The sequence below is a fragment of the Erithacus rubecula genome (genome assembly GCF_903797595.1).
Source record: "Erithacus rubecula genome assembly, chromosome: 1".
Classification (NCBI taxonomy): Eukaryota; Metazoa; Chordata; class Aves; order Passeriformes; family Muscicapidae; genus Erithacus; species Erithacus rubecula.
Window position 1 is genome coordinate 25,598,223 of NC_136658.1, and position 27,991 is coordinate 25,626,213.

The 27,991-nt window shown below is 36.9% G+C and overlaps 2 protein-coding genes across 2 annotated transcripts in view; one reads left to right on the forward strand and one right to left on the reverse strand.

Annotated features, from left to right (window-relative positions):
* MAN1A2 (mannosidase alpha class 1A member 2) overlaps nt 1-27,991 on the reverse strand; it is a 136,313-nt gene that overhangs the window by 83,461 nt on the left and 24,861 nt on the right. Inside the window, exons 2-3 of the mRNA XM_079306315.1 lie at nt 22,625-22,880; nt 7,933-8,029 (exon numbers count right to left, since the gene is read on the reverse strand). Coding sequence (XP_079162441.1) covers nt 7,933-8,029; nt 22,625-22,880 — 353 coding nt within the window. The remainder of the gene's footprint in view (nt 1-7,932; nt 8,030-22,624; nt 22,881-27,991) is intronic.
* FBXO40 (F-box protein 40) overlaps nt 13,982-27,991 on the forward strand; it is a 277,886-nt gene continuing 263,876 nt past the window's right edge. Inside the window, exon 1 of the mRNA XM_079306671.1 lies at nt 13,982-13,988. The gene's annotated coding sequence lies outside the window, so the exon portion shown is untranslated. The remainder of the gene's footprint in view (nt 13,989-27,991) is intronic.

Below are 27,991 nucleotides of genomic sequence, written 5' to 3' on the forward strand. Positions count from 1 at the left end.
CAGTTACACACAGTGGCAAGCAAAGCAAGATTAGTATTTGAGAGTAAATAAGAGAACAAGATATTATCTGGACTTGAGTACAGTTGTGTGACCTGATGTATGAAGCAAGCTAAGTACAGATCTTCCAAGACAAGATACAATCTCTCAAAGATAACTGTATGCTAAATTACTTTGTCAGCTAGGCAGTAGGAAAAGCATATTAAAAAAACCAAACACCTAAGAGCCATCATGGCACACCTTTTCCATTTTTATATCTGGGCCACTTCCACACATTTTGGTCCAATCCACATTCTAAATGCTCTTTGGGATAGCATAAGAGGAGCAGATTTTCAGTGGGATAGTTGAAGAACTTCACCAGAAGGGTGAAAAACTTGAGTGAACAGTATCAATGTATTAGGCACAAGCACAGTGTTCCACTCACGTGGTTGAACTGCTCCTAAATTCCAGCTGCCTCGTACATCTGCTGGCTTCAGATGGCAGTGAAGTGTACCCACACCTGACTGCCTCTCTGTGCACGTGCCCATGGAGCTGTCCTCAGCAGATTTAGAGCACAGAATGCTAATTCTTACTCAGCTGTCATGCCTGTTCATATTTTAACACAGTCCAAAACAAGATGCATAGCCTTAACTTCATTTCCTTATTATACCCTCTGCTCTCAATTCCAATGGACAGGAAAAAAGTTTAAATTCATGAATAGCATTCCCACCTAAATAATTCACAAGTCAAAAGAAACATTAAGCCCAAAGATTTCCAACAGGAAACAATTGTTTTTTCTCCTCAGAGCAAACCATCTGGTTAATACAAGAAGAACAGGAGAGAATGCTATTGGAAAAAAATCAAAATTCTCAGGCTGAGCCTCAGCCCTGAACTCTAGTACAACTCAATTTTTTCATTACCATTTCACGCAGATGTTTACCTCACTATCCTACAACGCAGGTTACAGAAATGAGATGTATATCTAATTCCACTTTGCATTTCTGCATCTTTTGTTTGTTTTGTGGGATTTTCTGGTTAAAATAGAATTTTCAATCTTCTGAACAGGATTTTACATAATTGCTTCAGACACTTTAAAAAGTCGCTGAGTACAACTACCCTATATGTGTTGTACATGAACTAATACAAACTGTGAGAAGAATTTTGTACGAATATTATATTATTAAAAAGAACAAAATAACAGCTGCTCATGGTGAACTTTCCTGATATGCATAGGCACACTTGTGACTGTTCAATGAAATATCAGTGACATTCAAAAAACATTCTTAGCTAAGCAGTTGTTTTTATCTACAGCACCAGTATTGTAAAACACTTCAGAGGAAACACACAGACAGATTGTGTCCTGTCTGCACAAATTTGCAAGTTTCAGAGAACAACTATATTCTGAATAAGCATGACACACATTGCAATGAAGCAAAACAGTGTTAACAAATCACTATTTGCCCAACTGGCAGCATCAATCAGAAGACAGCTTTAAACAAGATAAGAAAAAAAAAGAAATTTTGTAGAGGGAAATCTTGTCCTAGCATCAATGTTAAAGTCTTTTTAAGAAGAGAACTTGCATATGGCCAGGAAGCATACACAGAAGGGATGTGAGACCACCCCTTAACAAAAATCTTTGAAGAAAACTGACCTGCTACATGGTAAATGAAAATTGTTCTCATGCAGATGAATAATAGTTTAAAAGATAGGAAATGGGATAAATGAAAACAACCATCAGTGTGAGGCAAAATCACCAGAGGGATCCTACTGAGATGATTGCTTGGGCAAAAGCTTAAATATGAAATAGCTGAAAATAATTATAATATTAGATTTATAAAATATGTAACTGGATACAGTGCATGAGGATTCCTAAAAGGAATGCTACTGCAGAAAAGCTACCGTGCACTGTGTTTGTAGACTCAACAAGGAGCCTAAAAGACAGAGAATGCAATTATTAGGAAAGGAACAGCAAACAAAACAGAAAATGGAACAAAGTTTTAGTCTTCCTCACAAAGACCAAAGAAGACCCCAAAACCACCACCTTGAAAATATACAAAGAAAGAAGATAACATATCAGGTAGGAAAGAATGTAAGTAAAAGAAATTAGTTTACAAGCCAAGACCCTCCATGCAGAAAAGCAGCACTACTGAGGGCATATGCAGCTCTAAAAACTCATTAATGGCAAAGAAGAAATTAATACTAGATTTATTCCAACCCCCCCCCCCCCCCCCGCAACACCAAAACTAGCAATTCAAGACAGCAAGCAGACTTCAAAACTAAAAAAGTTTTCTACATTATATCAAATCAAACTATGGAACCACTCCTAATGGGTTATGTTGCTCTTTAGGTTGTTCAGACTCCAAAGCAGTTTGGACAAAATCAAGGAAAAATAAACTAGAAGTGATTAAATAAAGCTTGCTGCCTCTGACCACAGAAGCACTAACACTACACAAACTTCTGTAAGGCTGTGGAGTTTCTGAGACAAGCTCACTATGAGCTTTCCATGCTCTTACATGTCTTCTCTAGATAACTGCTGTGAGCAGTTTTTGAAGACCGAGTAACTATCATGTTTGAGCTGTCATCTGACTTGAAGAAACTTGTGATATTAGAACACTGTTCTAGTTTCAAATAAAGCCGGCAACTCAAGAGTTATGCTCTTTCTCAAAATTTTATCTCTCCAGAATTTGTGTTACTGGTCAAAAAAAAATACACATTCAATGTACATATAATATTCAACATTATCTCGCTGTAGTCACTCATTACTGAGTTTGCAGAGGACACAGATGCATAGGCCTGTCTTAAGGCAATTTCCATTTATTTTAAAATTGACTTGAACCTGAAATACAGAGATTAGGCTCAAATTTGCATTGTGAAATTACCTCTCTTTCCTAGTTTGCATGAATGGATTTTCTTTCCCCTTCCATTTGCCACAGAAAAAGGCAATGATGAGTAGATTACTAGTGCATGTACAGTTAAAAGATAAGAACTATTGCTAACTAAGGAGGTTTTTTTATCAAGATAACATATAGTCAAGAACATTTTTCTTTACATATATATCTCATATTCCGTTTTCATTCTCATTTACCCTCTACATAGATTCAAAGGCTGAACACATGCACGGAAAAAGGATGTTGAGCAGAAGCTGTGTTTTCCATCTGTCTTTTTATTAGGATTTTACAGTGAGAAGAGACCAGAACTTTACTGTCATATTTTTAAATGATCATCTCATAGTTTTTAAAGTGTATAATGTATCTTCTTTCCATTAAAAGTGTTTGTCTTTATACTGTTTATAAACAGGTATTTTGCCAGCTAAAAACCAACCAGACAAACCAGATAATACAAAAGGCTTACTAAACCAGACACCTTTAAGACTCAATTAATGTGAACTTCAAAAGTAAATTACACCTAATTAGGTGACAACAGATGATAGTGTCAGAGCGGCTCAAGTGGCCCAATAACTGCTACAAGGAGAGATAACAAAAATGTCTTATAAACTAACAAGCATTTCCAAGTGTAAGTAATAATAAAAAAAATGTAAGTGTTTTCTTGTAGTGCTTACAAGAAATATTCCACCTTTCACTTAAGGAACCACAAAGTGGACAAAGAAATCGCATTGCTCTCCCAAGCTGTACTGTATTTGTCAGAGGCTCCTGTGCCTGACTCAGCTCCTTGCAGCAGCCTCCATCCTTGCAGTCCAACAGATGCATTTTCTTTGGGAGTTTTGCTCTGGGAGAAATGCACTGTCAGATCTCCATTGCTTAGCAACACGAGAGCTGCCGCAGGAGCTTCCTACACTGCTGGCACTGGGCACTCACCTCAGCAACTTTCCTCAGTGCCACTGGCAGCAAAAGGCTGAGGCTGCCTGTGTGCAAGCCAGCCACACTCAATGATGGGTACAAACCGAGCACTCCACTGCTATATTGGAAATATTCAGCACACCTGAATCCTACAGTTATTCCCTTGGACATATCTTGCTCACCAGTGACACTTAAAATGCCAGATAAAAATTCCTCATAAAAGAGAGGACAGATTTATTTGGTCAAGTTGCAAGGAAGAGATAAGGTACTGCATTGCAGCCTTGGGGCTCTACCACGTACCACAAATGCAACCACAGTGTGACTTCACTGACAATTCTCTCTTCCCCCCAGAAGACAGGATCCCAAGAGAGAGCTGGCAGGCAGCTCTGGTTAAATTGACTGCTTGCATGGCATGTGAGATGAGAGAACAGGAGTGGCATGAAAGCACAACTCTAGTTGTGCAACTCTAGACAACTCTAGTGTGACAAAATGCAAAATAATGACTTTATTAAGTCTTTGTGCTTGAGAATGGGTATGTCTGTATGCAAAAATCTACAGCTTTGAAACTTCATATTATGAAGATCTGTCCACACCATTCAAAACATATCTAGACATATAACTGTTTATGGAGTATGTACATTACCAGATGGTCTTCATATAAATCAGCTCATCTCTAGACAGAATACATGCAAATGCAAGGTTTAGAAATGCTCTGCTAGTAATATGGGAAATCTTCATTTTTGCAGTATCAGTACTTTGCCATGTACTTATTACTTGACAAACCACATCTTCACTTTATTTTTAGGTAATTAAAATTAGCAAAACAAACCAAAAAACAACCACAAAACAACAAAATAAAGCACACCACTAAGTTCAGAACTTTCATTTCAGAAAGCATCAATTTAGATGCCCACAATTTTTAGTTTTGTTGAGGACAATGTTCCAAATTGTCCAATGACTGTCTATTTTCTTTACCTTTTCCTTAATGTAATACAGGTTCTCAAATAAACATTGTTTTAGAAAAACAGAGATTGAAGACTGGTGCAAACTAACTAGTACTAATTTCTCAATTTAACTCACAATAAAGTATCCTTTACAGTTTATGCTAGGGTAGTAAGTTCATATGATACTGGAGTAAAAGATACAGCACAAACACATAATAGTTGAAAACTCTGAAGCATATTTGGACTGAATAATTTTAATTGTGTTTTCAGGAGATGTGCACCTACGGATCATCAAACAAGTGCAGAGACAAATCATCTTCAAACAGCATGTTTCAGGTGGTCACTAATCCTCAAATGCAAATCCAAATTTCATTACATGAAGAGCATCCAACAATGCCATCAACTATTCTGGTTTGTGCTATAGTCAGAAACCCTTCTGAAGCAAGCTCAGTGTTTGTTGTGCTTGCTCATTATTTTACATGGATCATTTTCCATCAGCCTTTTCTCTTCATCCTTTGTGTTCTAACGGGAACTTGACTGAGGTCCCACACAAACCCTCTCTGCAAGAAAGCCCTGCAGCTGCCATCAAATTTATTCACCAAATTTAGCAGTCCAAGAAAAAAAGGTCAATGTTTATTTTTTTTTTTTTAGCTTAGCTGCTACAACCTTCAGCAGAGCTGCAAATAAAAATTTAAGCTGGAAAGAATACACATTTCCACCGCACTTTCTCCTTGACTTTCTTATTTCATTTTACAAGGTGGGAATAAATGCTAGGCTTTTCAAAAGCAGTTTTCACCCCATTTCACCAATAGAGAACCTATTAAGGTTTGTTTCATATATCATCTAAGTCTAAGTATCTTTAGAAGCTCACCTACTCCTAGTTATACTTTCCCAAAGCAGTACCACACTACTGATGCTGTGACCCAGCTGTTAAAGAAGTGCTAATTAAGATTACAACTACTGCCCAACTACACATTTTGAAAGACAGTATTTCAGCACACTCTCCTTTACAATTTACAGTCAGACATCTCAAAAAGACTGGCAAGAATTTCTTGCTGCAGGCCAACTAAAGCAAACCTAGAATGTTTTGTTGTAAAAGTCAAACTAATAATTGAGGAAACCCATAAACATTCTTGCTGCAATGCTTCAGTGAGGCATAGAGCATCTTGCTTTAAAGTTTATGAAGTTTATCCTTCCTTATATTTTTAATTACTCAACACTAAGATTTATAAGAGCAGAGCAGGCCACCTCCTCTGCCCTTCTCTGACCCCAGACTGAAACCTGCTAAATCTTGCAATGTTAGAAACATTGGTGTTCTCCTTGGCATAGAGATAGATAAACACTGCTTTAGACAAAAGTGGAGTCCAACGGGGAAGACTAATGACTTATTTGTCTTCTAAATTGAATCGTGTTTACCTCACTTGGGAGTTATCAGCAAACCTGATTTCCCAAAGATTCATGCAAAGAGGTGCCGTTCAACCAGCGATACCATCTCCTTGCAGGATCTCACAGACGTGCTAGGAATTGAAATGGAAGCACAGTAGATTGCAGTAATAGCTGAAAATAGTTTGGATCAAATCATCTTTGAGATGAATAATAAAAACAGATTTTGCTGAACATCTTTTTATTAAAACTAGCATGAGGTTTCAAAAAAAATTAAGTAACTCTTCTATAAAGGCAAATACTGCTGGGAATCATGTCAATAGGGATAATAGAGATTGGTAAAGAGCTAGGAATAACAATACAGCCTAGACAGTGCTTGGTACAAAGACCAATTTCCCCACACACACATTCCCCCATCAACCATCCACCAAATGAACAATGGCTGATTCTATTTTAGACGTGATATATGCTGAAGATTATGTGTTTCAGAAAACTTTTTCATATGAAATAGCCCTGATTAGAGCAATCATTACATGATTTGGCTGGAAACTAAATGGCACAAAATAGCATCTCGATTTTTAAAGGACAAACATGTAGGGCATTGGCTGCTGGAGCTAGCTAGAACAAGAGGAACAGAAACTTTAACACAGACAAGGCCTGCAATTTCTTTCAGAAAGCAATGCCAAAATTTCAAAGAATAAGCATTCCAAAGAATAATCATTCCAAGGAAAAAAAGCATAAATCTTGCAGACTCATTAGCAGACGTTAGAAGTAAGCAGAGGAGGAATGGAAAGAAAAGAATACAGTGAAATTGAAATTCATAACTGCTTCAAAATATTGTATCAATCACATTAAAAACAAATATCATAAAAATGTCTTCCTGCCACATGAAGGAAAAAAACTTACTTCATATAGTTTGAGTTACAAACCAAGGCTAATCTAAAATTACACATGGCAAATCATGCAACAGAATTGCAAGCAGCAAAGACTACATGATCATAGAGGTGAACATTAAAGATTTTTCCCTGTCAAATCAAATTGCATCAGCTGGAAAAATATAAAGGAAAGCCATCCATTAATCATAACATAAAACTAAATCACAATAAGCTTTAGAAGAGATTTTTCTTAACAAAACCTAAGGCAGTGCCTATGTATGAAATAACAAAATACCTAAGAATACTACACAATGCTGTCCTGGTATCTAAGAAATGCCCTTCTGTCATGGAAGAAGCCTTTTGCTCCAGTGTTCCCTTCAGCTCACACTCTCTCCTTGCACTGTGCTAAGTACCACTGGGGAGGCACTGGCACAGGTTGCCCAGAGAAGCTGTGGGTGCCCCATCCCTAGCAGTGCTGGACGAGGCTCTGAGCAACCTGGTCTCATGGAAGAGTCCCAGCCCATGACAGGGGGTTGGACTAGATCAACTTTAAAAGGTTCCCTCTGACTCAAACTTAAACACGAAGATCTAGACAAGATGGGTTTTAAAAATATGCACACACACCCCCAACATTTATATTCATTGAATATCTAAATATAACCAAAAAATAACCACAATTGCATCAGGACTTTCATTTATACACACACACATGAAGCATCAGAGATATTGTTGCCTCTGCAACAATAAGAACATCCTACTTCCAAAGAGAAAGGTTATAAAGTAATATCACTGAAATAATACATTTCTGTCACTCAGACTTCAAAAGATTTTTTTATTAAAACAGAGTTTGCTAGAAAGTTTGGATAGACTTTTAAAGAAGATACTTGGAGAGAAATATTAACCAAAAAAAAAAAAAAAAAAGAAAAAACCACGAACAAACCAGAAAATATAGCCTACCAAATATGTTGGTGGAATGTCCTTTCCGGGCAATTGGTTTGAGCTCATTATGTCCCCATCCATATTGCCTATAATTGTCCCAGGCATGCTTCATCATCTAAGAAACAGAAAAAAAATAGGATTTGATTACATTATAAAACTACTCTCTATGAATACAATATTTTACTCCTTATTTGAGACTTCATCTTTCACAGGCATCCCAGCATACTAATTACTTTGTCACTGCTTCTATCTGTTACAGAAATCAGATTTTACAGCATGAATAAATTTGAAAAAAAATTAAAGTCTATTTGACTTGAGCTGTGGAGCCTAATGCTCTGCATTAGGTCATTTTCTTGTTCTTCCTTTTCCTTTAATATATGCACAGACATTTAAAAATGTAAGCATAAGGAGTGCATTTAAGTGTAAGGAATTGCTGTGAAATACTGGTAATGTCTTAAGATGCTAACCAAAAGAAAAATATATCTACTGATACCTGAAGCACAAAAAGGATTTATTTACACTGGTACATCCAAGTACTCAACAATTTTGCAAAAGGCATAACAGATTTCTCATTAGCAACACCTACTTGACAAAGATGTACCCTCATATAGCCTCTACCAAAAGAAATGCCAAAAGCTTTGCTTTTTTGAAAGCATAAGGAACAAAGCAGGATAATGTTATTAATATTTACTACACAAGACATTTAGCTTTTTAGTAGATATCTTCACCACCTAGTAAGAAAATTACATCTAAAAACCCAAAAGGTCTTGGTGACTAGTTGTGCATATCAGCTACTAAGCAATGCTTTTATGGATTTCCTAAAACTCTTCAAACTCCTTACTTGTTGGGAATTTAGCAGCCACCAAATTGCAAAGTGAATGCAGTTTTAAATAAATAAATATTATCAGTACCTAAACAGATAAAAGCAAGTAATAGCAAGAAATTAGATATCAAAAGACACTGACTGACCCAGACACAAGAACAGTAAGGAAAAGCCCTTAGAACAACAGCCATGTGTCTTTATCCACAACATTATACATATTTTATTTTCAAATTTCATTTTTAAATTGGTATTAAATAGTGTTAATATAAACAAAATCCCAAAGAAAATGTATAGGACTTAAAATAATAATTTTCAAAAGTTTGATGAATGCTTTTTAAAAGAAGAAACTATGTAAGTGTACCAACAGCACAATATTAACCCTTTAAGAAACTGAGGTAAGGCAATCTGTTTTCACTACAATTTACATGACTGCAATTTTCTTATTTTAATCAGAGAGTCACTGCACTCACAGAAAATGGGAGGGACCAAGCAGATGCTGGCTAAAAAATGAGGTGCAGCCAGCTGCCTTACCAGCACTACCTCACATCTCTCCTCTTATTACCTCTCAGATTCCTCCTCCTACCAAATTCAAGATCTGGTGGGAGTCAGCATCCAAGAATCCCAGATCTTTCAAACTGCAGCTAAACTGCCTGCCGAGACATGGAACACAAAGTCTCTGTTCTCCCTGCAACCATCAAGAGATCCCTATCCAAATTACAAAGCTGTAATTCCTACAAATGTAAACTCCCTCCAAATTTACCATGGCTCATGGTAGTTAACTCATCCCTAGACAATAAATTTGAACCCCACACACAGGACCAAGAAGCTGGGGATCACTTCTGTGTTAAACTGGCATCAAACTGCACAGCTGCCCCTCACAAGATGCCAAAGCCCCACTCCTACAGCTTGTCATTCAAAGTCACCTCACATGCTGCTTTTAGTATTCCCACTAATTTCGACACCTGATTAGGTCATAATACTCTAGAACTTATTTTACTGTCATGAACTAGCAGTGTAAGAAAAAGTGGATGCAACTATATTAAAATAGGAGAGAAAAGCCATTTCCCTAGCATTCAGGAACTCCATAGTGTTTACACAGCACGTATCAAACAGCAATTTTTCCAAATGTTCCAATTCATAGCAATTGGAACATTGAGTCAAGTAAAGGGATCCTCTCTTGACAGGTAAGAAAACTGCAACCCACTCACAGGCAGCAAGCACAGAAGTTCCTCTGAGAGCTCCCACCAATGTTATCCAGTACAAACCTACAAATTTCCATATAAAATTGTTCATTAACTTACTATCACAAAACTGAGACTCACAGCATCATTCAGATGGAAAGGCATCATTCAGGATGCCTCTCCTGTTCAACCTCCTGCTCAAAGCATGATCACTTATGGGATCAGACTAGGCTACTCAAGGCTTTATCCAGTCAAGGTAGACTTAAGGGTTGGGGATAGTCCAGGTTTCTGTGAAGGGTCCTGCTCTAATCTGCAGCCTGCCAGTCCGAAAAACTCTACTTGGGAAAACAGACTTAAAGGTTTAGAAAGAACTAGAGGATGAAACTAAAGACTGATCAGTGCGTTCTCTGTGTTTGAAAACAGATGATTAAACAACAAAACGACCATGACATGGCAGACCTAACCAACTGGCTCGCACTTAAGGAAATTTGGCTTCTGAGATCTTTGGATGCTCCAAATAAATACTTCATGAAGGAGAATGAAATAGCCATTGACATTCTAGCTTTGTAAAACTCTGATGATATAGGCAAATACTAGAACAGATCAAAACTAGCTAAGTCCAGGAGAAGAACAATTTGTTTCCTGACAGCAGAATGTTAATTGTGGAATATTTCACTGTCCTAATTTGTTATGCTTCTGGGGGGAAGGTACATATTTTTTTACAGAATATTCAGTTCTGAAGAAACCCCCCAAAAGTATGCAAATCACAAAGGGCTAAAACAGAATACATGCAATGCAAGATGTTTCCATACATATAATTTATCCTAAGAAAATTTTATTAGGATAGAAACTGCAAAGGAGGACACTTCAATGGATGCATGAATTAATGCAGAAGTAACTTAAGAAAACACTAGTGAGACCTGCAAATCTCTTGAACACAAGTGACTAAGCCACAGTTGACTACATCAACTAAGATTAAGGTAAGAAATGATATTTTGAGGAGACTAAACTACTTTGATAACCACAAACACATCTGTCCTGCCCTTCTGCATACCCCAAACACTAAGAATATGGTGGTTTAAGTCCTCAAGAATCATTTATGACACTAAGTAATCAACTGATTTTTTTCCAGATGAATGCTGACCATTACTCCAGTACACAATTCGCTGCCTTCGTCCACCACAAGGCAAGTAAACTTCATGATATGTTAGCAGAGAACTGCACATTATATGCAAGTGAGAATCCCCACAGCTCTTGCATTGAGTATTAAGTTTTGTAAGGGTGATATGTCAAGTGATCTTGTAACAACATGGAGATTTCTGTTACTGCCAGAACAGGTAGCATGTTATACTAGAGACAGAACATCTATACTATTGGGAACAGTTGTGCACACAAAAGCTTTGGAGAAACATGAGAAGACAGATGCCTCTGACAGCTACAAAATTTAACTGAGGATGGCATTTTGGCTCAGAAAGTACAAACAACATGAACTCCTGATTGGAAAAAAAAAATTATTTCTATAGGTATGCTAGAAGTGTTTGCGTAGTAAAGTTGGAAATACTGAAGAATAGCTGCAGGGATAGACAGGCTTTTCCTAAATCAAAGCTCTGTCTTTAAGAGGAGAGAAAAGTCTCAGAACTGACTGGAACATCAGCACTACAGATAATAGCAAGAAGGTAAAACTATTTGCAAAAAAAAATGCCCTTAAAGAACTCAAGAGAGGCTCAGTATAATGAAAATGACAAGCATGAATCAATAACTGCGAAAAATGCAAGACACACATCTCCATAGTTGAAATTTCCATATCTGATAGCAGTTTATCACAGGAAAGGACTGGAGCTTGGGCATATCATATCTAGATATTGCAATCTGTCCATCATATATAGATCTTGCAATCTGTCCACCAGAGAACAAGCAGTTTTTGGCAATGGACTTTCTACTAACACCATTAATGACAGATCTTGTTTTTGAAAGCAAAATCATTCATAGGGTATCGGTCTGTTCCATACTAATCTTGAAAATGTTTATTATGGGATGCAATGGAAATAACAACCAGCAAGATGCTGCTGAAAATACAACTTGGTAATTCTACAGAAAGACTGATTTGGACTCTGCTCCAAGACAGAAGAAGAAGACATGTCCAAGAAGCAGAAAATGCCTAATTAAACTGCTTTTGTAGGTACAAAAGCATCTATTTGGGTTTTCTGACTTCAGAAAATGTTCATGGGATCTAATTCTCTACAGTCACCGGGACATCAGATTTCAATAAAGAATTTTTATAAAGACAGAGTGGCAATGATGCCTTTTGACAAATGTTATGGGTTATGTTTTGACTAGCTCCTCTCCCTACCCCCCACCATGGAGCTGCCTGCCCCTCCCCCAGGCTGTTTTATCTAGTCGGGTGTTTTTCGGCTTTTGGGGCTTTTTGCTGCTAGCTGCTCGCTGCTTTGGCCGCTGCTTCTGCTGCCCCCCCTGCCCCCCCCTCCCCCCCCCCCCCCCCGCTGCTTCAGCTGCTTTCCCCCCCGGCTGCCTAAACTGCCCCTCTCCCTCTCCCCCCCCCCCATCCCTAAGATTTGCACCGGCTCCAGAGGAAACGGATCTGAACTTCGGAGACCACCTCTGGCAGTCTGCCAAAGAAGCTCTGCTGCCCTTCCCGGAGAAGATCTGCCGAGTTCATCTCAATCTGGGTCTGTGCTGGGAAGTGTTTCTTTTGTATTTTGTTAATAAAAAGTTTTTTCCACTTTCCCCTGAAGAAAATTCTTTCCGAGCTTGGTGAAGGAAGGAATTGTAAGGGGGGGAGGGGGCCCTTTGGAGGTCTTTTTCCTAAAATTTGTCCTAAACTTGGACAACAAACAATAAAAGGAGGTTACAATTACTGGAAAAAGATTTGGAAGGAAGTTCTACCACTACAGCAGCATGTCAGAAACAGTAATTCAAGCTAAGAATTGGTTCAAAAACCTCTTTCCAGTCTTAAAAACAGGACAGGCAACTAGCAAATGGAAAGGAGTCCTGAGAAATAAGCAAAAGAACCCATTTTCTGACAAATTGCTGCATTTACTGGTTCCTGCCATTCCATCAGGAACATGCATAACAGACAGCAAGTTTTTGCTTTCAAAGCAATGTATTCTGCTTAAGGGTACAATTTTGAGACATTTATATAAACCACCTTCAAATTCTGTTTTAAAATTAACCAAGGACTTGCTAGACAAAATTACTGCTCAATTTGCAGATTAAAAATTAATAACCATTTTCTTACTGCTGCAAAGAATACTTTCTGGATGTTCATTTTAAAAATTATATTTTCCTTGTATATGCAGATTTTGGATGAAATTTAGAAAACTCATACCTTTTTTTTATTTTTCTAGGAGCTCTATCTCAAGAGAAAGTAGTTCAGGTGTCAGTTCATGCCTTTTCGAACACTGTCACTGAAAAAGTCTGTTTGGAATAAGTTCTTAACACATACAGAACACTGTGTTTTCTTTTACTGTCAAATCTGGTAACAAATCCATTACTAAACCAAAAATGCTTATCAAATGGATGAAAAGTGGGAAACTTTTGCTGGCATTAAATACTTGAAGTCTTAGATGCCTGATGAAATTGCATTGGAAAATCCTTCAGATTGGTGAGAACTGGAACAGCAGATGTAAAGAGCCTAAATTTGGAGAGCTTGCAGCAGTGAACCTTGCTCAAAAATGTTCAAGAAAGCCAAATATTTTTAATCCAAGGTGATGCAGGTATTTTTGACCTTGTGCATCATAATTTCAAGAGGATATGGTATTCACAAGATTGACTAGTGCTGTGTTGTTCAGAAAAGTAGAGCTTCTCGGACCATCTTTGTAAGCAACCACAACTGCACATCAGCCAGGAGAGAGAAGTTCCTATAATTCCTTCCTTCCAGTCTTGTCCTTTTAGGCATCAGTCTAAACATGTCCATCAGCTCAGCCCTGCACCTCTGCCAGTTATACCCTATCCTTTTTGAAGCTGAAAGACTAGAACTAAGTGAAGCTTACAAGATGCAGGGGCACTTGAGCTTCACAAGCTACCATAAGAACTTCATCTGTTCTCTTCTCTGAAATACTGAATATCTGCTCACTGTCTGCTGTTGAGCACTACAGTGACATCTCCAAGGAACTATAAAAAACACAATTTCTCATTCTCAAGTGCACTAAGTCACCTCACAGCTTTTCGTACTTAACATGAAGTTGGAATCTCTCCATCTCCAACCCCAATGTGCACCATTTCACATTTAGCTGAGAAATAAAAAAAAAGGAGATTATCACTCAGTCCCATAAGGTTTTTCTACAATTCTTCATGTTGGCAGCAAAGCTGTGATACCACTACTCATCCATTTTCAAGCTCTAAATAATTCATTTGTATAATTTAGAGCATGGATCCCCAGCATATGTCCTCTGTGGCCTCCAGCACTATTTATCTGTACTATCAATTTCCTGCCTTCTAACCAATTTCTCCAGGCAAACACAGAAACTATGCTCCATCCCATGGCTGCTTAGTTCAACACCTAGTAGTACTGAACCTTGACAAGGTTTGAAAAACTATGTATCCAACCATTTCTCCCTTGTTCATTTGTTTGTTGACTCTTCTGGGGATCGTCTATGGCCTTGGAGACAATTGTATTAATAAAAACAGAGTAGGACATCTTACATATCTGTATGCTCGGTGATTCTACTCCCTGTTCTGGTTTTTGGTAATCTGCAATTCACCCAGCAGGCACAGGGTTCTGCAGTCCTTTGCTTTCCCCTTGAATCCCTTTAAAAAATTGATGCCTTGTTAGCCACTATTCCTCTGGTACCAAAGAAGAAAAGTGATGCCAGCGATGCAAATCAGGAATCCAAATCTCAGAGCAAACTAATTGAACTGTGGGGAGTTTCAGATAGTTCAGTATTTTATGCAGATAGTCTCTGTCTTAATGGAATGCACTGTGAGAGGTGACTCATCAACTAACAGTAGCTCACACTGTGTATCAGTGACATCTTTACTATTGATACCTGAGCAGTACCACCATCACGAAAACTGCATGTTAAGAACATGTTGGCATATATTCTATAGAGCTGCTCCAGCAAACAGAGGAGACTACAGGAGAAAATATGTCAAGATGACTAACAAGAACATAACAGGATGCTCTAGCTTTCCAATTAAAGACTCCACAGGTGAAAATACACCTATTGTCACTTGTATAATAGATAATGTGTAATTTAAAAGAGAGATCTCTTCAATCTAGCTGTAATGCATGATTTTTGCTACCAGCATCTCTGTTTTACATGAATAAATGGCATATTAAAAAAAAAAAAACTTAAAAAAATTAAAACAGTACTGTCAATTAGATTTCATGGAGCCTTTTGATTTACCCAGTTCTGAAGATAAGAAATTTACCTGGAGTTTTGTTCATTTTTGTTTGACTGATAATATCAAGTAAGTGAACTATTTCTCTATTTCTTTAATTTTAATTTGCATTTATGAGTTTTAAATACTGCAAATGTGCTAATTCATTGTTGAAATACAGGTGGTTCTCACAATGGTCTAGAAAAGAGACCTTTGATCTTTAATAATGAACAACTTCATGAATTTTTAACATGCGTCCAATACTGCATGAGCACTGGAGAATTCTGCAATTTCTACAACTTGACTAAATTGTTTCATTTTTAAAATACCCTCAAAAAAAACCACTTGCATTCTTCATGCATAACACATTTTAAGTTACAAATCAAATCAACATATCCAGGATGTGCAGCTGAAATATTGCAAATGAAGCCCCATACTAGGAGTTTTATTTCCATTCTTCTATTCCAGTAAAATAAATATACTGAGCTGCAAAGCTTCTCAGAGACATATATAACTGATTTAACAAATGTAAAATGAGTTATTTATTAAATCATTCCAACAAACTGGGGCACAACTTTGTTCAAGGCCACTCCTAACATGCCTGCACTGGCCAAAGTGTCAATTGAACAATATTTATTCTAATATACAAGTGTAAAATTAGTTTACCAACAGGCTCAATCAAAAAGACTTTATCCTTAATTTACAGATTTCACTAATTAAGAAAAATTGAGATAAGCTTTAAAAGAGTGTAGTGAAACTAACTGAAAGCCAACTTAACCTGTTCTCAACTTGTCAAATCAGATTGAAAAACCCAGAACAAAGAGAATCCAAATAGTGAGCAAACAAAACCAACTAACAAACAATGTGTGTGCATACACACGTATAGATACAAAGAGATTTTTATATACACACACTTACATATAAAATGTGTGTGCAAGGATTTTATAAAAACATTCACACTACAGGGAGTGTTACCTTAAATACTGAAAAAGTTGGGTCATGATACTTATGTTCTTCAGTTTCAGGAAGTAACTAACTGAAGGAATGTAAGTCAGGAACAGTGAGCTGCAAAATACAATGCAAAAGCCTTAACAGGCATGGATTATTACAAACTGATGCTGCAACCAACTAGAAGTCCAAGTAAATTTGACCAAGGAAACCAAGACTGTGAAGTGTCAGCAATAATGAAATTGTTCTAAATTGGTTTTAGACATTGAAAAAAGTTTTCCCAGTCAGAGAAGGCAGCCTATTTAGCTAGATCAGAAACATTGCAATTAGAAACAATGAGATTAGCATTGAAAGTTCTATGAAAAGTAACTATGAAAAGACAACTTGGGCAGCATGAAAAGATCTCTGGATGATCAAGTAATTCTTCTACGCAGCTCTTTTCTCAATAAGCACACAAAATAGAACTCAGGTAAAGGACACAGCCCAATTTCTTAAAACAATGAAGCTTATGCAATCTTGCTGTCTGTACATCCATCATTTGACACATACATTTAGAGTAGCCTTTTAATCCATTCTCTAATTTCACACTTGATTTTAAAGAGCTGGAGGAACCAGATATTCTACTTTTTGTGCTGAGGAAAAGAAAAAATACCTGCGGCTAGATAAGGCAGACAGACACAAATTGGTAACCTGACTGAGACAAAGACAGTTATAATTCAACCCTTTATTCATTCAGGGGCAGCATTTAGCACACCAGTAGCTCTAAAGAAGGCCGAGAACACGCTGCAATTCATGCAGTCAAACGGGAAGTAAGAGGATATTCAAAGCAACAAGTGCATGATGAGCAGAGGGTACTATAAGGAGATGTAGGTGAAAAATCTACAGGAAACCATTAGTTTTACTGCTTATAAAACAGCCTGTTACTTCTCAACAGTATTAGCAGCCTCTTGAGTATCAGCCAGAGACCATGACAAAAATACATTTTAATCACTTTTCTTCTTGGCACATATCTGTAAATACTTCTGACATTGCCTCCACTAATATTGAATAAATTAATTTCCTACCTTCCCTTCAAAGAACCAATATATTACAACTCTAATTTTAAAAGAGGATAAATGGAAAGTTTTGCTGAGGGAAGTTCTCTGGCAAAAGAACTCAAGCCAGAACACTCCCAGCTTCCCAGACAGACTTGTTCCTCACTTGTGCAAAGCGTCCAAATGTAACTCTTTCTACAGGTGTCGTATGTCACAAATGAACTTCAAGTTTGACAAGATGACCTTTAAAGGTCCCTTCCAACCCAAACTATTTTATTATCCAATGATCTTTAATTCTGGCGCCTCTACTTCCTGGATGTCCATTTCACAACAACTTTTGCTTAAATGTCTTCTTCACTTTTTTTTTTTTTCCAGAAAGCTGTGACAACACAGGAACAGAACCGGAATTTTGCTGTGTTGAGAACAGCTTATCAGATCACCTTGCCATCCCATACTATTAAACATAAGAACTTTTAAACTGCACAAACAAGAATGGAAGAGCCAGCAGCTTCTGTCACTTCATAACTCTACCTTACTTCTGTGGACACCACACCTCCTTTGAGCTCAATTTAAAAGAGTATATTTACAATTAGCACTGTGTAATTACACAACTACATATCACAACAAATACAGAACAAGTAATAGAACGGAAGCTCCAGAGAACTAAGATTTCCCAATCTATCTGAAACCTACAGCATTATTATTTAGCTGTTAATTTTGCCATGTGCACTCATGTAGCATTCTGGAGAAGCTGTCTTCCAACTGACAGGCTTAGTCAACAAACATTATCCTGCCTCAGAACAGCTGGGATTAGAAGAAACCTCTGGAGGGTATCTGGTCCCACCTCCCCATTCAAGTAGGGTAATTTGAAACAAGCTGTCCATGTGCATTCCCAGTCATTTTATGAGTATTTCCAAAGAGGGAGACTCGCAATCTCTACTGGGCTGGTAGGCAATGAGCTCCAGTGCTTGGTCACCCTCACAATAAACAGTGTTCTATGTTCAGATGCAGCTTCCTGTGTTTTAGTTTGTGCCCACTGCCTTTGTGACTGCCACTGGGAGTCACTGAGAAGAGCCTGGCTCTGTCTTCCTCTCATCCTCCCTCCAGGAATTTTTTAAGATTCCCTCTCTTGTCAAGCCCAGCTGCCTTATCTTCTGCTCAGATGAGAGATGCTGAAGTCCCTCTTGAGCATCTCTGTGGTCTCTCACTGGACCCTTGCCAATAAGCTTATGTCTCTTTCATACTGGGGAGTCCAAAACTGAACAAAACAACTCCAGGTGTGGCCTCACCAGTCCTGAGTAGAGAGGAAGGATCACCTGCATAGGATTAGGATGAAATATTGGATGAAATATACTATTTTAACAAGTATCCTAAATGAGTGCTGGCAGTAAGATAATACTGGGACATCACAGGCTGAAATGAAAGAAAACATGAACCCTGAATAGAGTGAAAAGAATTACAAAATTTTCCTTATTTGACTGGGTAAAATTTACCTTCCCATGGAAATAAAACTCACTATAGACCACAGAGCACTAGAAATAACTACCTTTAAACTGAAAGAAAAAAAAAATACTCTGAATACCTTTAAAGAATAAAATAAAGGAAATTAAATGCCAAAATTCCAAATGCTCAAGCAATTTATAGCTAATTTAACTTCAAAAAGAAACCAATGACTTTCAAAAGACAGGATTTGTTCTTAATTTCTCTTCATTAATCACAATAAAGACACATCTTAAACTCTCGTTGCAAAATTATACAAGTTGCACTTACAATCTTAAAAAAGAAAGTATTTTCTATTTCCAATATTTTTCTTTTACATAGGAGAAAATGCAGAAATATTAATACAAAGCTAAAGTGTAGAAGCAAGAAGAATTTTCAATGTGTTTGTTTTTAAAGTACCAGTTAATTAAACACCACAGCATCTTTTAAAAGCCTGAACAGCAAGCTGATATGCCAGAGAAGTGCTATAAAGCATGTATGGTAAGCAAGTGGAAAACCTTTACTTCTCAGAGTTGTCACTGTGCATCTAAAATAATCAGCCAACTCTTAAATGCTTCTCATTGAAACAATTAATAGCTTCTTAGAAGAAAATAGACAGATTATACAGCTGTGCAAACTAAACTTGAGAATACAATGTAAATTAAATATAATTATCAGAGTCAAATGACACACAAAAACAAAATGAGTAAGATGCAGACTCGGCTCCCAGTTGTATTCCACGACCTTAAGAAGCCTCCCTCTGTGTTCAGCAAACATTCCTATTATATAAAGCTTTCAAATGTTTTGTAGAGCTCTTTTAAGAGCATTACACAACTTCTTTTTTACTTTTATATGCACTTCTTGGTAAAAATCAAAATATGCCTTTTTAAAATATTAAATTACTGCCAAACCACACCTTATACAGAGATGCTTAAAAACCAGCTTCCATCGAGTCGCTAGAAAAACTGGTTATGTATTTTCTGCAAAAATAACAGAAACTGGATCCTCATTTGAAAATTTTCCAGCCTTTCTCCTAAAAGTAAAGACTCATGGGGTATGAACAGCTGCCATCATTCCACCCAATTCCCAATTCTATACAGTTTTTTACCATTTAATAGGAGGTGAAATAAGCTGTATAACAGCATTCATTTTGTGAATTTGAGCAGTCTAAAGCTGTTCTTTGAGAGTGAAGTTCCTCAAATATGTATCAGGACAATTCGCAGTAAACCAAAGCAGGTCAAATGCTTTCTTGAGACCATCAGGAATTTTGAAGCCAGATATGCAGCCTCCAAAGAGACAGTAGCTTCTCTGTGCTAATTTTCAGGCGTCAATCCACAATCATAAAGTCTTATATGTCAAAAAGTATATATATGCATTTTTTATATATCAGTTGTGGGCCTACATTAGAGATATTGTCTCCTGAAACTGGTTCTTTTTTTCTGCTAAGTCTCTATCTACAAAGACTGTTTGTATTAATCTACACTGGTTACATAAAACAGTGAGGGAGGACCTCAGTGATGAACATATTTCACAATGCACTTCACATCTCTGAAATTGCTGCAGCCTTCTGAGACATCTGATGCTGTCAAAAACAGGTTTCAAACAAAACAGTATTCATTTTACACACTTAACATATGTTTACACTCAGCCACAGTGTTCCATCAATGATTCCTCAGCATTACCATTTGTCCCTAGCAGACCTCCCACTCCAGTGTTCAATGCCTTCACACATCTAGCTGTAGAAGTGACAGTCTCCTACCCTGCATGAAACAAACATTAAAAATTTGGGAGATCACCTGGTACCTACAGTAATAACATGACTGAGTCAATGAAGACAATTCACATAACAAATAATTTTCAGGCATGTTCCCATGATCCTGGGCTGTTACAAGCACAAGTGAAAACTGCACAAGACAAAGGCATTATTATCCTAACAGAAGGACTTACCCACTTAAATCATAGTCCCACAAAAACCCATGGTTTGGTGATGAAAAGCTGCACTTCAGAAACCATAATAGTTTCATCAACAAGTTATGCAATAGAAAAACAGCTTGTCAGTGTGACTCACATGTAGGCTGATCAAAAAAAGGAGTAAGCCTTTTACAGTGCAAGGTGTGTGGCAACTGCAGCTAAGCATCACCACCTGGTGATTCTTACTCACAAACTACCTTGAATTCCTTACAATCTGCTATACCTTCAGGTTTAGAACAGCAAGAATGGTCCAAATTTTACTATTTTTTCACGAGACCAAGAAAATTTCCATTTTATACTAACCTAAAGCTTATTATCTCTCAGTCTACATTCTAACAAAAACCCTCAGAAATGCAAATACTAATTTTCAAAACCCTCCCCTCCAATTACAGACTTGGTCTATAAGAACTTTGGTTGATTATTTCTTCCCACTGGTTCTTGTTAGCTGTGGTCAGTAATTTTGCATTACTTGGTAAACTCAAATTTATTTTATGCATTAATTCCATCTCAGAGGTATTTTGCTACAGTAATCTGTAGTATAAATTAAGAAGTGTTGACAACCATGCTGTTCACTGTTCACCCTACAAAAACATTTAGAAAAGCAAAATGCTTTGCATATTCTCACTCAAAATGTTTGCAGAAAAGTCAGTAGTCTTTTCAAATCCACAATTAAATGCTGTCCTTTGAGAAGCAGCCCTAACCAAGCAGGGTCAAGGAGGTGCAATATTCCAGACAACTTCCTAAGCAAAAGTGCTTCTGCAGTAATTACTAACAGGCACATCCTCTGGGAAAGGATTTGCCACTTCAAATATTCAGGCTGTGACAGGGCTCTGAATGGAGTAACTGCTACAAATAGTGACACAGCTCCACACTGCATCACTAATAAATAATAATCAGTTGCTCATTACTTGATAAGAATGGATTCCATCCAGCCATCATTAATACTCAAAGTAAAAGTCCATCTTGAGTGATCTAGCCACAGAATGGCATATAATCCAGCTACAACTTCTTCCTATGACAAGGACAGGTGTATGACTGATTTATATTTGGTTTTATAAGCTAATTAAACTCAGATTTCAATTTTAAAGTAGATTTATCTGATGTAAATACTAAGTGCTATCGCCCTGGTAATTCTTTAGCAAGCAACAGTGTCTGTGCATGTCTGCATCTGGCCTGAACCATTCCTGCTTTGCTAAACCAATTTTTTGGCATAAAACTAATCAGAGTGCAGGAAAGAAAAATAACAATATGGCTGTACAAAGTTTCTGCCATACTAGTTAGAAGTACAGACAGAGAAATGTCTGGCAATAGTAAAAGGAAATTGGCATTGCCAGGATGAATCTCACAGTAGTGGAGAGGATAAGACCACAAACAGCAATTGCCAAAGCAAAAGCTGCCACAGAAACAAAAGCCTAAGCAAAGATCTTACTTTGCCTCAGTTACCTAAAACATTCAATCCACTTAAACTTACTCCATTTTTAAACACATTTAAAATGTATTTTGTGATATTTTAAATGTATGGGATAATTTGGTAATTTTCAAATATTAGCAGGTCTTCTTTTTCCTTATCTTTTCCATCTAATGTTTTAACACCTTAGAATATCCTGTGACATAGTAACATATCCCATTCTTTGAAAGGAAACTCACAATTTAAGGATACTCTTGTTACTGTTCCATGTGTTAATGACAAACTCACTTTGAATCCATACCACTAAACTGAAGAAATTCCTTAAAATAATTTTTAAGTTGTTATCCAGTGAAATACTAACACTCCAACACCAGGCAAATAATGCTGATGCTGATTAATACTGGCGCACTTTTAGTTTACTAAATGGTTTGTAGATCTGTTTTTCTTTTTTAACATAAATCATAGCAACATAAAAAACTGCTGTTAGGCACAAGAATGGGTAGGACCACATCATCATCATCTTTACCTCTTTAACTTTGTTCCTCTTCTCTCGGATATCTGGGTCTGCTGGTTCTCCGCTGTTTATCCCTATCAGGTTTGGTAAAGGAACAGGGGGCAGTGGCTTGCTGTCTTTCTTTTTCAATTCTTGCATTACTTTGTTCTTTTCTGTCTGAATCTCAGCTTGAATCTCATCTCGTGATTTCTTCAATTTCTCCTTAGCCTCTTCCAAAGCCTTTTCATGATCTGCTCGGATCTTATTTCTCAGACGTTCCTCTTCTTCTCTAAAGACACAAATTCTAGTCAGCATCTCATTACTAAAATCATATTGCTTACAAACAAACTGCTGCTTCAACAGAAGCCACATCCTAAGTTGGTTTTCTCTAAGAAATTCTAATGATTCAGACAAGTTCATTGATTTATGTTCATGCACAATCCTACACTATTTTTGCCAGGAACCCCAAAAGAACACCACTCAGATCCACAACACTACTGCAGAAAAAATTTATAAGGTATTTTTTAGATTGTCTTTGCTTGTCCACTGAAGAATTTAGAGAGTTTTACTTCAACTACAGGATTTGTGCTAAGGCACATCTAGCAATAATTCAATTTTTTTTTTTTTTAAGAAATCAGAAGGGCTCTTCTTCACCTTCTTCATAATAAATAAATCCTACATAACTTGACAAGATCTGAAGTAACCGCTACAAAAAAAAAAAAAAAAAAAAAAAAAAAAAAAAAAAAAATCACAGCCACTTTGTTTATTAACAACCACCACCACAGCATGGTTTCCCTTCAATTCACAACTCATTGTTCCAATCAGTACAGACCATCAGTCCCAAAAATCAGTCCTAAAAGCAGAATTAATTATAAAGCCATTAAGGACCATAAGATAAAACACGATTTTGAAATTCCCTTTCAATAAGACTAACATCATCATGGTTATAAGCAGTACCTTACAGTGTGATCTTTAACAATCAGTAAAGGTTTAAAGATTTGCACATAGAATGAAGAGTACTGTTCTAAACCTTGGCTTAAAGAGCTTATTCTAACAATAGACAAAAATGGCCCATTCCAGTCCTAAAACATTTTAAGGCATCCAAAATAAACACATCAGATTTTCAATACAGCACCACCTTTTCAAGCTTCTTTAAAAAACACAGTAGCTCAATGACTAATGTAAGCAAAAAAAAAAAAAATTGTAGGCATTTAAAACAAGCATTAGGTTAAAAAAAGGCATTGTTACACAAAGAGTACTTTATTAGCCCTCACATTTTTCCAAAGTGCTATTAAGTTTGCATTTAAAATAAATTACAGCAGCATTATTACCTTCAATATATTGGTACTAGAAATACAAAGCAACATTTTAATAGATGCACTGATGAAAATGCTGTCAAACTGAAGTTCTTCAGCCACTTTTCTCAATAGGAGTCACATCACATCCATATTTCTTCCAAACAATAAAAAAACAAAGGACTGAGCTCCTCAAATTCACTGTCAAGTGCAAGATCATTAATACTGTCTAATGGTATCAATGCTTCTCTCCCTTAACTGAGAAGCAAAGAAAAAACTTTCAAAGCAGCAAAACACTATTCTACAGAGAGAAAATAAGCAATACCATTTAGGATAATTTTTACTTCTAGTATGACCCACTTATGTGAGAAAATAACTTCCTTGTATTCCTGCAAAAGCTACTCAGACTCTGTTGTGGCAGCAGTATCACGCTCAAATATCAATAACAAAAGCAGACAAAAATTTCTACCACCTGGAATTTGAAGCTTTGGAAAGCTTTCCAAGGTTAGCAGGGGCTCTGTGTAAGATGCAACTGGAGAGAATGAGGTCGCCAGAACAAGACATCATTCCCACAGTCATGTTCTCCCCAAGGAGACAGCATGATGTAAAGGAGCCAAAGAGATGCTTGACAGAGAATGAGAAATCTGAAATGTTACTGAATGGTTAAGAATCAAAATACTTCAGTGTAGGAATAATACATTTTGCAGGTACATTTCTCATATTCAAAACTCAGTATCTGGAGGCAAATGACAGTCTTTACTCTCTCTGACTAAATTCACTAACATTTTGCTGATAGATATTGAAATTCTTCTTGCAAAGGATCAACCATCCCTGAAATAACTGCATTTTTATGAGGGAAAAAGTAACAGTGCATCTCAGATCTTAAGGTATATTCATGGTCAAGGTATATTTACATTAACCTAATTGCTTTATTGATAAATAGAAATATGTTTGGTAAAAAACATGGTTAACTTGCAAGTCCCCAAAAACAATCCCTCTGAGTGAAAAAGAATTATGAAGTTTGAGTAGCTACAGTAAGTCAGATTCACTGAAATGAGCCACTGTTGATGTGCTTTGTGCACTTTCACAACTTTGCACCATCAAGTGCCAGGAAGATTTTGCTTTCACCTTTTTTTAAGTTTTCAGTTTCAGGTGCTGCATGCAGCAACCATAATATAAGCTCCATCATTCTCCAAACTTCATCTGTTTCCACATTCAGACTGCATGAAACAGCCATTAATTGGAAAACAAGTTTTGAATTCACATCTGTTTCTACTGCAGGAACCACTGTATAAACACACAAAAGCTGTTGACTTCCAGAGCACTATAATCCAATTAGAGTCATTAAGAAAGTTTGAATGGCACAGTCTGCTTTCCTTCAGTCACTCAGAAGAAAATACATAGACTCAATAGAGATGAAAAATCCCAATGCTAAGTGTATGATCAGCTCAAAGGCTTTCTTCCAGGAAGTGACATTTTGAGATAAACATAAGAAAACAGTAAGTTGAAGAGAAAGGTCAACAGGTATTTGAGGGAGTTTACAGGAGATAACACAAGAGCTTCTTCTACAGACACATCTCTGTGTGCAATTACCAATGATTGATAGCATGAGCTACATGACGTCGTACTCTACCAGTGGCAGCTGAAGACATATTTTACCAAATATATTCAAGTATACAACCCTGATGGAAGAAAAATCACATCCCTAAATAACAATACCACATGCTTCTTCTGAGTTTTTAAGCAACAAGAATTGAGTGAAAATACAACAGAGAGTGAGCATACTGATTCATGGGTGAGCAGCTGACACCCCCTCAAGTCACCAACATGCTTCCTGGCCAGCAGAAGAAAGAATAAGCAACAATTTAATACACGCAGAGAGAACTATGCTAAAATACTTATAATTAGAGACCTCAGAAGGATCAATTTAAAAATATAAGATTGGAGAGACTCCCAGCATAAACACATATATCAAAACCTGTCAAACTGTTTCCGTATTCCACCTTCGCTTCCAAGCAACATAAGCAAACTCTTAGAATTTAAAGTATTTTGAGTAAAACTTGAAAATCTTATCTAACAGAAAGCTACTTTCTTCTAGTCATTCCAAAAGCTTATTCAAAAGTCTCAAGAGAGGTTCAAGTACCATGAAACTACAGCAGTAGCTACTTTTAAATGAGCAATGTTATTAAAATAAGCTGAGATTAGACTGGTTTTGCCAAGACCCATAAATAGATCTAATAATTAAAATCTGAAACTAGAAACAGGTGCAAGTTTTTTAAACAGCTATTGCAGCTGCCTATGCAGGAACACTGTATGCTCTCAAAGTGTCCACAAACTACCTAAATATCATTCAGAGAAGACCACAAATTATAATGCTTGACACCCAAATCACCAACTGGAACCTACTGTGCTTTAATTATGCACACAGTAGCGAGTCTTCTGACCAGTTACCAAGCCTCACTTGTCAACACAATGACTTTTAACAAAAGTCTTTCTTATCTGCTGTGACACAACAGGCTCTTTAGAAAGCAAACTGCAAAAACCCTCTAAAAATTCATTCCAATTTCTTTGTGAGCTTCAAGAATAAAAAAATAGAAATAAAAATTAGAATAGAGTCAAGAAAAGCTAACAGGCCACCAGCAACTGTTCTTACCACTAAAAAGTAGGCCATTGGCTTACTATACCAAAAGGGCACACAGTTTATTATCATTTGGATTTTCTGCAGATGGATAGATAACTGTTAAGAGACAAATATTTGTGCAAGCCTATCATTCAGAAATAACCTGTGAGGAAATCATGGACTTTTATTCTTTGGTCAAGCTTGATCTCCAAGCAGACACTACTTTCAGAGACAGTGAAACAAAAAAAAAGCAGGCACTAAATAGAAAAAAAAAAAAAAAAAGAAACGTTTGAGAGTCAGTACCTAAAAAACATTTCACATGCTAACTGCAAGACTTTACTCCAGTCTCTCAGCATACACAGTTTTATAATGACCCCACATATCACAACCCCATCAGTTCTCTCAGTATATGGTGAATATACATTCATAAAAGAGGCATGGACATACATATACTGCTGCTCAGGTGACTGGAGTCTGAAGGAGGAAGAACTGGAAGAATAGAGCAGTTGTGCTGGGTTTTGCTCTTGCTGGATCACCCTTCCTGGATGGACGGCTACATTACTCTCTACTGTCAAGCACGTACAGAGAAAGAGGCTTGATTATTTTTTCCTAATGTTTGGTTTTTATCATGATCATCCTGCAAAAGTTACCACTTTCTCCCAGTTTGCTGGGCTGCTCTGAGATGACAGAAGTATGCTCATGAAGGAGTACCACAGCTGTTTGTGTCTGTGACAGCTGAAGAGGGAAGCTCCACCATTAACAGGGAGACTGTTACTTAGCAAGAGTTTTCTCTTTAAAGACAAGTTATGCTTATATTTATTTCACTGATTTTTTCTTTTTTCTTCAGGCAATGAACTTGGTCAAAGATCACTGGGTTACAAAAGAATATTTTTATTGGAAAATAAATGAATCCTACAGGCATGAAGGTAACTTTAGTATATCAAAAACACTGAGTATTGGTGATAAAGATTTTCCAAACAGATTTGAAGAGGAATCTTATGCATTTTTTAACAGAATGTTTTGTCCCCAAATCATCTATCTGATAGTGTTTGCCCAAAGTGCTGCTTCTAAATATATGTTCACCTTTAAAATAACCTTGCAGATGGACATGGCCCAAAACTCTAGCACAGGCAGAGTAGATAGATGATAACTTACTAGGAAAGAGTTTTTGTTATTAAAAAAAATTACAAAGTCTAACTGTCCTTTGTGAATGTTCTAAACTACTGTAAGAACATTATGCTTTTAGCTATCTGTAAGCATCCTACCTGCTCACTGTTTTACTCAAAACAGCAATGTACTATATACACATACTATACAGTTGTGCATGTATCTAGTGGCCTAGGAATGAAATGCTGAAATGCAGAATATTCCCCATTTCAACCCTGCTTCCTCCAAGGGAGTTAGTAATAGTTCATTATGACATCAGAAGACAACATGTCTAATACATTTTGATAAATTATTTTAAAATAACTTTTCCATATACAA